The 11,558-nt window shown below is 41.3% G+C and overlaps 1 protein-coding gene across 2 annotated transcripts in view; it reads left to right on the top strand.

The window, feature by feature from the left end:
• The first annotated feature begins 235 nt into the window (after positions 1-235).
• The window catches only part of LOC123508908, a 13,200-nt gene continuing 1,877 nt past the window's right edge, over positions 236-11,558 (top strand). The window contains exons 1-2 of one of the 2 annotated variants that reach the window (XM_045262920.1): positions 236-333; positions 5,957-6,471. In XM_045262920.1, the coding sequence (XP_045118855.1) occupies positions 5,957-6,471 (515 nt within the window). In that variant the 5' untranslated portion in view covers positions 236-333. Of the gene's footprint in view, positions 334-4,609; positions 4,737-5,956; positions 6,472-11,558 lie in introns of those variants that run through there. The other variant, XM_045262919.1, reaches the window with a different exon arrangement.

Here is an 11,558-nt window from a genome sequence, read left to right as displayed (position 1 = left end):
GTAACCAGAACAACAAAACACAACCTCCGCTCTCTATCAATCCCCTTTCAACCTTTCAACACACAACAAGACAAACACTAAAGAAAAACACTCATTAAATCCCACTAGCATAGTTACAAACCTCATAAAACACAGGAGCATAAAACTGGAGCGTAATTTGGTAAGTGGCAGCGGGTGTGGGAGACTGAACAGAAAACGGTGACATCCCCCTGGCTTAGCTCCGCCCCTCCGCGCCGCCTGGCTATATAGCGAGGCACTCCATTGAAAAAACATACATTCACGTGCAATATCAGCCCCTGACGAGCCGTAGCGGGACAAAGCACGACAGTCAAGGTGAGCAGGACGTGTGTTTAAATACCTGAGAAAGACGCGAGTGACTGCAAGATCTCTGAGTTTGAAAGATTCGTTCCACTGTGGATTATTATGAGTGCAGTGACTGACCAGCGGTTCTCCTCGCCTCCCTCCATAGCGCAACACGAGATTGTGACAGACAGGGTGATCTGGGGAACGTATTCGACTATTCGCAAACAGTCCGGCGTTTTATCTCGAGTCTTGGTTTCTTGTGGATGTTACGAGAGGGTTCATAAGAGTGTTTTCATGTTTTCTGGGGAGATTTTAAAGATTCTGTATCGTTATTAAGAAAAACACCCATGAGGACTTGAATAATTAAGTTTGTGGGCGTGGAAAAAAAGTTGGTAGGATTTTCAGAGGTGTTGTCATGATTGAAGGGAATGTTTAAGATGGGTTCTGATTCGTTACTAGGAAAACATTAATAGAAACTTTATTTTTTTTTTCTGTTGCCTTTAAAGGTCGGGAAATAAGAGTCTTCAATATTAGGGAAGTGTTTGAAAAAGATTACAGACTTTAGTGAAAAGTTCTTAGGATTTTCAAGGGTGTTTTTGTACCTGTAAGGAAAATTTAGCAAGAATTCTGCGTCTCTGTTGGGGAAAACATCAATGGAAACGTCACTGATCATTTATGTGGTGTTTAAAAATAGTTAATGATGAGAAATGGTGTTTTAGAGTACAGGATTAGTTGAAACGATATCCTAATCAATATTTAAGTGGTTATTTGTTAAGAATTTTGCGCCTTTACTGGGAAAAAAAACACCCTTGGAAACGTGATTAATTATTCATGCGGCTTTTAAGAAATAGTGATAGGATATGGCGTTTTAGAGTACAGGGATTAGTTAAAACGACTTCCTGATTAGTGTTGAGGTGATTGCTCGATCATTTTTGCTCCTCAACCCACGTGTCCATGACGGAAGCCCTTGATTGGTTGTCTTATCTGACTGGCACCATCGTGGTTTCATCCCTTCGGCGCATTCAAATCTCTCAGTCCGTCAATCAGTCCGTCAATCTTGCTACTTGATCGTCTTTTGTTTTGCGTCTCTGTATCGTGAAGAGTCCTGCCTTTATTTGTTTATTCAGTTACTTTTGCTGTTAGTTTTACATAATTTCAATGTCATGGATGTAAAATGTTCTAAAGTTATTCAAGTTCCCCTTACTTATCAGTGTTATTAGTTATTCAAAGCGTATCTTCATTCTTTTTGAATAAAGATACTATATTTTAAATTTAGAGAAGAAACAGTTATTCTATATTGAATTTCCTAGACAATTCAGTGTAATTAGTGACGTATATCGCTAGAAATAAATGAATAGGTAATTGGTTAACAAGTGTGTCTTGAATAACAAATGAAATATAAAAGGAAAACCAATAACACATCACGTTAAGGAAAACACAAACACAACATCTGTACACCTACATACAAAACACATGATAACTCATCACACTACCTCACAAATTACTCATCACACTCTGTAACTCACGATCTCTCCCTCATTTTCTTCCAGGAGTAACTAAAATAGCAAAAACAAGACATTTCTCACTAACAATACACCTGAACCTGACACACACACACACACACACACACACACACACACACACACTAACACTCACACATAATAAACCATACTTAACAAATTCCACCTGTGTTTGACTTAGAGGTAGTATCCAGCGTGTTCTGAAGGGAGTGGCTGGCCTGATGTATACTTGAGGCTTTTGGTTCTTGGTTACGGTTCCTCTGTCGCCTGAAGACCTGGGTTGGAGGTCCCCCACGTACTGGCCTTTGCGGTTTGGCTGAGGAGAGTTGTGTCTGAGGCGCAGCGGTGAAGATATAAACTAGACTCGTGACCTGTGTGTTTGTTTTAGGGTTCAATTCTGTCTGTTGAGTTTTTTTGCTTTATTTATTGACTGCAGGGTTAGTTAGTTTGTTAGGTTGGTGATTATTTTTATTAGTTTAACAATGAGTACATTATTTAGTTAGTTATCTATTCATTATGTTAGTTCATTGTCAATTGGTTGGTTAGTTTGATGGTTAGGTATACAGTGTGTCAGTCAGTCAGTCAGGCTTGTATTCTCAAACACTTATGTGCTTCGTCTCCACTATTTCAGAAGGCAATTTTTATATTTGCACAAGTTTTTGTAGTCTTTTTATAGTTCTGGAGGAAAAGTAACAACATTTCTACATTATTAACTTAGAAAAAATACTCTTGATAACTCCGCTAATCATTTTTGTGGGCATTGTAAATAGTCATGGTGAAAGAGCAAAGCGTTTCTCAATGCGGGCTTCAGTCAGATGAGGTGGTGACAGGAAACTTGAGGAAACTGAATCACAGGTTTTCAGAGGATATCCTGAGGTGATAGGCACGTAATAGATTCATCCCTCACTGGCTCCTGTTACGGTACTGCCACTATTAATGTTAGGCCGCCTTGCGGGTTTGACTCAGGCCCCTAAGGTATGAGTTATGAATAGGTAATGAGGCTTAGATTAATTACCGGGCCGGAGGTATGTAACTGAGTTAATTATACTTATTTGAATTAACAGTTAGTCTTAGTTGAAAAAAACAAGTATTTTAGACACAAAACCTTATAATTTAGGCTGAGGAGTAATTTTAAACACGAATTATTGAAAAAGTAGGACCATGTAACATAATAAAAGGAGTTTTCTATGCAAACGATACATTATTTAATTAAAACTACTGTATCACTTAGAGAACTGGTGAGCGTATGGAAAGAGTCGAGGTGAGAAGTAGAGAGGCATGAACAAAGAGAAGCTTAACCCTATCAGTATTGGGACGCATTTTTACCTTGAGATTTATTTACGATTAGACCCAAAAATGACATTAGGAAGGGGCTATGGAGGTCAGAATTTTGATAACCAGAGTCTTCACTATTTCAATCTCCGTGTAAGTTTCTGAAGCTGTATAAAATCACCAAATAGTAAGCAGAATAAATATGATAAACGTGTCCTGGTACTGAAGGGTTTAATGAATGAGTTTACAGCTTTGAGTGCAAAATACATTACCTAACAAGAGCTGTACTATTAATAACAGACATGGGAGGGGTAAGATGATAGTCAGTCATCAGTAGATAACTTTTACCGTTGAATACAAGCCTTATCACGTGATCATAACTCCAATATCAACTCTGGACAAAGGAGAATTAAAATAAGACACATTTAAGCATCAACAGAGAGAGAAACATGCGCGTGAGACTTGCTAGAGTTCCCGTCAGTTATGTGGCGTCCCGGGCCTTCCACCTGGTCCGTTTTCTGTGCCCGTTAATATAGCGCAGCGTCAGGTGGCTCTCCTCCCGCTGAAGGTGAGGCCGAGGTAACAGAAGCCACAGGAGCCAGCACGCAATGGGAGAAATATAGACCTGACAGCATCTTTATCTTCCCGTCCGTTAAAGAAATGCTGTGGCGTGTTATGAGTTGTGGCTTTAATATCTACGCTTTTGTTTATTCTTCTTTTTTGGAAGTGGCGGTGGCGGTGGCGGTGGTGGTGGTGGTGGTGGTGGTGATGGTGTCAGCTGTCCAAACACATGTCAGATGCAGTCTTGATTGTTGTTCTTTTACTCTTTTTTTCTTTGGAGTATGTTTCGTTTCTTCCAGTGCACAGTTAGAGAGAGAGAGAGAGAGAGAGAGAGTGGTGTACGGGTGACCAACAGGAGATGCAGAAATCGCCTTGTTATTCATGACGCAATGTTAGCTTTCTCTCTCTCTCTCTCTCTCTCTCTCTCTCTCTCTCTCTCTCTCTCTCTCTCTCTCTCTCTCTGAAAACTGAGAATGATTATCTCACAAAATATCAAACAGTACAAGATCTTTTAATCAATTTCTCCTTTTCCTCTTACAGAGAAACAAAAAAAAAACAAGAGACTCAATAATTCTTAGAAGTAAAAAAAAAAATGTCAAAAGAATGAAAAAAAAACAAAGAATAATAACAACAATAAGAAAAAACAACTTAAAAACAAAAACATTCTGACCAGTACGTACATTAGTCATGGATTAGTAACCCCGATAAAAACACGCAAATACCTGGACATCCATTACTCTCTGTACCTTTCCCTCTAAACATTCAAGTTCCTCTTCTTATCCTTGTGACTTTGCTTCCTTATCTCCTAATCTCTAAGCTAATACTCAATACCTTCACTTTGTTACAACCAGCTAACTTTCGTGTATCAAGAAAGACTAAAAGCGGACATTATGTTTAGGAAGATTTCACTGGTACTTAGCTCATGGCACGCTCATGGCTTTCAGAGGAGGTATATAAGGTGGGAGGTGTGTGCCGGCCGTCAGTCGCCCGCGTGTCGTCGTCAGGGGAGGTGTACGCTGTCTTGTGTCATAGTTTACTCACGCACGCACGTCTTTCGTCTCTCGCTTACCGACTGTCAATGTTAGTGTTTGTTGAGTATGGTTTGAGTTTGTGTGTGTGTGTGTGTGTGTGTGTGTTTTTCGTTTACTTTGTGTGGTTTGGTTGCGTTTTTTATGCATGTTGTTAATCAGTTCGTGCACCAAGGTGTGCTGGTTAAGATTTGTGAAGTTGTTATGATATTTTTTTATCTCATTTGTATGACGTGGACTAAAGAAACACACACAAACGCACACGCACACGCACATACACGCACAGGCACACACACACACACACACACACACACACACACACACACACACACACACACACACACACACACACACACACACAAGCACACGCACACCCATGTACGCACACGCACACACGTAACGGAGACAATTATGCACACACAACTGACGCTTCAACACACACACACACACACACACACACACACACACACACACATACACACATGGATGACTATCATAATTATTTCCATTGTCATCAAAACATTATTCAAGTTAGTTATGCATGAACCAACTTCCTGCGTGCGTGTGTGTGTGTGTGTGTGTGTGTGTGTGTGTGTGTGTGTGTGTGTGTGTGTGTGTGTGTGTGTGTGTGTGTATGTGTGTGTCTGTGTGTGCGTGTGTGTGTGCGTGTGTCAGGCAGTTAAGGAAAGGCTAACTGACTGACTGACTGCATGGGTGAACTGATCATGATATATTGTAGCGTGACAGAGAGACACTTATTGGCTTGTAGCGTGACTGAGGTGCAGTGTCAGAGTAACTTGACACCTCAACACGCCAAGAACAAGAGAAAGATCACCCCTGGAGTACCTGAAGAGGAGTGGCTTGGGACCTTCCTCATTTCCATAGGCAGTATATTCGTTACTCTATGATCTTTTGCCTATTGCATTAACTGTTTCGTAGTCTTGGTAAGAGAACTGAAGTGAATGACCCTTTCAATACTGAGACACATTTTTACCTAGATTTTTGGACATGATTAGAGGATTTTATTTGCATTAGGAAGGCTCTATGGAGGTCAGAAAATTAATGTCCAGAGTCTTTACTATTTTAGTCCCCACATAAGATTCTGAAACACTATAAAATCACCAAATAGTAACTAAAATGAACATGAAAACACGGTATGGTACTGAAAGGGTTAAGAATACTGGTTTTGATGAGGTAATGAATGAAGCTCTGCCGTCCCCATTCATGCAAGTGCTATTTATGCCATGCTGAGTGTCTGCTATCTCTTTACAGATGATGTGCAAGGTGTTACTTTTGGCTTTCGTGGGTGTTGCGTGTGCTGCCTCCGTGGAGAAGCGCCAAGGAGCCCCCGTAGCCCAGGCGAGAGACGGCGCTCACGGACACTCAGGGCATGGCGGTGGTTCCTCCTACGCCGCTCCTGCTCCCTCCTCCTACGACGAGGGCGGCTCCCAGGGCAACCTCTACTACTACTACTACCCCGTGTCAGAGTACGGTTCCGCTGAGGTTGCTGAGGGAGGGTTCGATGTGTTCGCCGCTGTGATCCTACCTCTGCTGATCATCGGTGGTATTCTTCTGATCCTGTCCTCGCTCACCTTCACGCTTACCAACGGCAGAGCGATGTCAGATGAGCCCCGCGAGGCCTCCATTGTGGATGAGCTGCATGACGAGATCGAGCGCGTGTTCTACCTCTACCTGAACGCCTTTGAGAGCGAGCAGTGCATCCAGAGAACCATCTGTCAGCTCGGGACCTACGCCAAGGACTTCAAGGGCAAGAACTTCGTCCTCAGGTAAGATGCCTCCTGTAGAAGTAGTGGGAGGAGGAGGAGAAGGAGTGGTTGTAGTAGTGGTGTAGTAGTAGTAGTAGTAGTAGTAGTAGTAGTAGTAGTAGTAGTAGTAGTAGTAGTAGTAGTAGAAAAAGAAGAAAGTGAAAAAATGTTGGAAGAGGGGGAAAAAAGGTAGAAAAACAGTAGTAAGGTTATAGAGAAGTAGTGTTAATAGAAATGGTAGTTGTTGTAGAAGAAAAGGAGGAAAAAGGAAGAAAAATGCAAAAAAAAATTAATGATTAGTAGTAGTAGTAGTAGTAGTAGTAGTAGTAGTAGTAGTAACAATAGTAACACCAGCAGCACAACTAGTAACATAAACTCCAACACAAGTAACGAACCAAACCTTCCTCAACCAAACATTCACTCCACATTTACCTAACTGTGGACCTTCAGGCTCGTTCATTGCCCTCCCAAACGTCCTTCCGCCCTACTGTCCCATTACCCATTACCTCAGTCTTCCAACCCCAAACACCACCTTCCCTACCCTTCCCTACCTTTCCACATCGCTATCTAATCTCCTTTCCCATTCTCCTCAGCGGGGCGAATGCGACCGATGCACGCGTCTCATACTAAAGCACCTTCAGCCCTGACTTTCTCCCTTGACCTCCTTACAGTTCGCCGGGGGCTTTGTCCTGTCGTGGCGTCACCCATGTCTCGCTCCAGTAGCCCCGGAATCTTCTTACTCTTGATCTTGATGTGGTCGTGGGAATTTTTTGTCTTTTTATCAGTTCTTTTTATCTCGTTTTTTTTTTTTTTTTTTGCTTTGTTTATTTATTTTCTTCGTGTTTCGGTTACCTTTTGTTGATTTACTTCTTGGCAATATCTATTTTTTTTCTTTTTTTCTTAAGTTTTCAGTTTGTTTGTCTTCAGTTAACTTTTATTACTGAGTTTCTTCCTATTCCTGTTTTGTAAAGTATCATAAATACATTTTTCTCGTGTTTTGTACTAGAAAAATTTTATGCAATATTTGAATAGCTATTCTACTTCACTTGATATGTTGTATAAGTGACATTCTTTCATAAAATTCAGAAAATTTCAAGAGAATACGTCGTAAAACATAATAAGCTTTCATCACGTTCAATTTTGAGATTCACCGCAATATTGTTCAGAGTTAATACATTTTCCTCTGCAATTCTCCAAAAACTTGAAGAGAACACGTCGTAAAATGTGATCTTCAGTCATATACAGTTTTAAGATTTATCAGGAGTCACTTCAGGAGCAAATCAACTTATCTTCTCTTTATTGGCGATACCAGTCCTATTATTCCCTAAAACACAGACATTTTAAAAGCAACTCATTGTAAAGTGTCGTCGACTTTCTTTCCGTTCAATTTAGAACTTCATTAAGAGACACTTCAAGAACTAATCCACTTATCTTCGCTTTATTTGCCCTAAAACACAGACAATTTTAAGAGAACACGTCGTAAAACTGTCGTAAACTTCCGTCACGTTGCATCTCGAGGTTTACTGCGAGTCATTTAGAGAGCTATTCGTCTTTTAAGTGGACCGCATGTAGAAGGAAGGGAGGGAGGCAAGACCCGTCCGCCGTCTGGTGTCGCGTTAGGGAAGGTGAGGTAAACAGGTCTTCAGGAGATACTTATCGTGGGACGTACCGTGACCGATACTCCCTCAGATGTTCCTTCTTTCTCTCTCTCTCTCTCTCTCTCTCTCTCTCTCTCTCTCTCTCTCTCTCTCTCTCTCTCTATGGGAAACTCTCTATCTCTCTCATGTCCGTGTAATCCTGTGATCTCTCCGGCTTCCTGTTTGTTAACTATCTCTACAGTGTCTTCTCTCTCTCTCTCTCTCTCTCTCTCTCTCTCTCTCTCTCTCTCTCTCAGACACGTACACACGAAGGAAAATATACACAATACACACGTACACACGCCCAACACTCTCTCATACACATACATACACACACACACACACACACACACACACACACACACACACACACACACACACACACACACACACACACACACACACGCAGGGCCATAGACACAGTAGGGGATGAATGATTGGTTCTCCTTCTGTCTTATACTTTCGAATCGCACGCTGGTGACAAATGAGTATCGCTGTTATGGTTTCCACGATGACGCTTTCCCGTGACGTGGCTCCCAATCGCACCTACATTCAGCTTTCCCGCGTCCCTCCGTCACCGCCTTTCCCGTCACACTTTCTAGAGTTTAATGTGTGGTTTATGTTATGTTGTGATGTGACGGGCGTGCCTCTCTGCAGCTTTTTATTTGATTTCTTGCTGTATTTCATTTTCTTTCTTGCGGGATTGTTCGTCATTTTCTTTTTATTATTATTTCATTTTTCATGGTTCTTGCACGACTCTTATTGTTCACTTTTTTATGTTTGTTGTCTCCTTAATTATTCTTCTCTACCGTTCTTTTCACTTATGTTTGTTCTCCTCCTCCTCCTCCTCCTCCTCTTCCTTCTTCTCCTCCTCCTCCTCCTCCTCCTCCTCCTGCCTACCTCCAATACATACAGATGGCCAGTACCACCATCGCCATTCTCTTTCCTCCTCCTCCTCCTCCTCCTCCTCCTCCTCCTCCTCCTCTTCTTTCCCGTTACCCTGTTGACGTCTCTCCTTCACCACCTCTCCCTCCCACGACGCGCCACCAACCATCTGGCTCGCACACACACACACACACACACACACACACACACACACACACACACACACACGTAATATGAGTTGAATTAAGCCTCGTATTTTAAGCAGGTGGTTGATGGTCTTTTGTTTTCTTGCTGTCATCATTATCTTTGAGACTCTTTGTATTTTCCTTCCTTTTTTCTTTTCTTTTTTTTTTGTCACGTAATGTTTGTTTTGGTAATATTTGGTAGCTGTAGTTTTTTTTTCTCCCTCTCCCTCTCTTTCTATAACGTATATTTTTTTTTTTTTCTTATTTTGATATTTTTCTTTCTTCCATGTTAATTGTTGATCCTGTTTACCTTCTTTTCTTTTGCATTTCAAGTCTTTAATAGCAGCTTCCGATTCTCATCCTCTCAAAATGATAAGGTATTGAATCTTATTATAATCTCTGCATCTATTACTACCCTATATATTACTATGAGTTCTCAATTCAGTGTTATTCACACGAGATAATCCTTGATCCTTTTAGTACACTTCTCAATTCCTTATAACTTCTTCGATCACATATAAATAAGGTTCGGATTCCATTTTGTGATTATTTTCAGCTTTCCTCTCGATTCTCTTCAGTTTACTCATTTTAAGTCTTATTGTAGATCCTCCTTCGTTTAATAGTTGCGGGGTTGCGGGGTTGTGGTTTCTGATCCCCCTTGTAATGCAACAGGAATGCGTTCAGATCCTATTTAGGGCAGTGCAAGTCTCCTAGTAATATTAATAATGGTTGACACGCTGACTTACATACTCGTGTGACGTCTTCTGCATGGTCTCTCTCTCTCTCTCTCTCTCTCTCTCTCTCTCTCTCTCTCTCTCTCTCTCTCTCTCTCTCTCTCTTCCGCTTTCTCCCTCCCGTTATGTCATTACGCACATCAGGCAGTTTATGTGTGTGTGTGTGTGTGTGTGTGTGTGTGTGTGTGTGTGTGTGTGTAGTCGTAGTGTGTCTGCCAAGGCAACTCTCTCTCTCTCTCTCTCTCTCTCTCTCTCTCTCTCTCTCTCTCTCTCTCTCTCTCTCTCTCTCTCTCTCTCTTTGATATTGTGACTTTTTTGCATTGTTTGTATTTTGTATTCTTTTCATATCTTCTTCATTTCTTCTCCTCCTCCTCCTCCTCCTCCTCCTCCTCCTCCTCCTCCTCCTCCTGCTCCTCCTCATTTTCCTGATCATAGAATTAGGTCTTCTGAGCGCCAGGTTCCAAGTGACAGGTGTGTGTATGTGTGTGTGTGTGTGTGTGTGTGTGTGTGTGTGTGTGTGTGTGTGTGTGTGTGTGTGTTTGAGTCCGTTCCCTCGCAGCTGATTATTGGTGGTGGTGATGGTGCTGATCTCAGTAGTAGTAGTAGTAGTAGTAGTAGTAGTAGTAGTAGTAGTAGTAGTAGTAGTAGTAGTAGTAGTAGTAGTAGTAGTAGTAGTAGTAGTAGTAGTGTCTTTATCTCTCTTCTTTTCTTTTTTTCTTTTGTTTATCTAGGAAACAATTATTTTCTCATTACAATCAATTTTACCAGGCTATCATCATTTTTTTCTCCTTACTCTCGTAACCTCAAAATGCACACACACACACACACACACACACACACACACACACACACACACACACACACACACACACGGAACTTGCAGTAAACCAATGGCTGTTTCCCGTGTGTGTGTGTGTGTGTGTGTGTGTGTGTGTGTGTGTGTGTACATTTTGTTAACGGGATTCCGACTGTCTTTGTAAACACTGCTGCTTTGCCTCAAGTAACATAACATCAGTCTGTCTCCTCCGCCTTGCCTTTTATTCACGTTCACTTAACTTTATTCAGCTGTTCTTCCTCCTCTTCTTTCTATACATCCGTCCTACATCTCTAAAGTGGTTTTGGTTCATATTATTCACTGCATCTGTGTCTCTCCTTCAGTTTGTGTTTAATTCCTCGTTTTTACAATTGTTTTCTTTTTCCTTCTGTATTTCATTCCTATTTTCTCGTAATCCTCTTTTGTTGTTGTTTTTCTTACTTTTATTCTTATTTTTCTCCTCCATTCTGTGCTTTATTAATCCCTTGCTGCTGTTTTTAAATATATTTCATCCCCTTATTTTGCTTATCTTCTGTCTATAGTAGTAGTAGTGGTAGTGGTGATGGTGGTAATAGTGGCGGTGATGGTGGTGGTAGTGTTAGCGGCTTCCATTCCCTCAGGCTACAGAGACGTAACATTACCTTACCACACACACAAAAAAAAAAATAACAAAAGAGAATCGTGTAACTTTTACTCTCAATGAACTTGAAACTGGAACCTACCTGGAAGTGGCTAAAATTTTACCTCCTCCATTTTACCTTACCCTATCCCTCCCTCTCCCTCTCTCTCTCCCTCCTACTCTCCTTCTTTCCCTTCTGCCACACGCGTGACCGAGGTAAAGCTAGATAACTGT

Source organism: Portunus trituberculatus, chromosome 25 (assembly GCF_017591435.1).
Source record: "Portunus trituberculatus isolate SZX2019 chromosome 25, ASM1759143v1, whole genome shotgun sequence".
Lineage (NCBI taxonomy): Eukaryota > Metazoa > Arthropoda > Malacostraca > Decapoda > Portunidae > Portunus > Portunus trituberculatus.
Note: the sequence above shows the minus strand (reverse complement) of the source record. Positions and strands in the feature narration are given on the sequence as shown.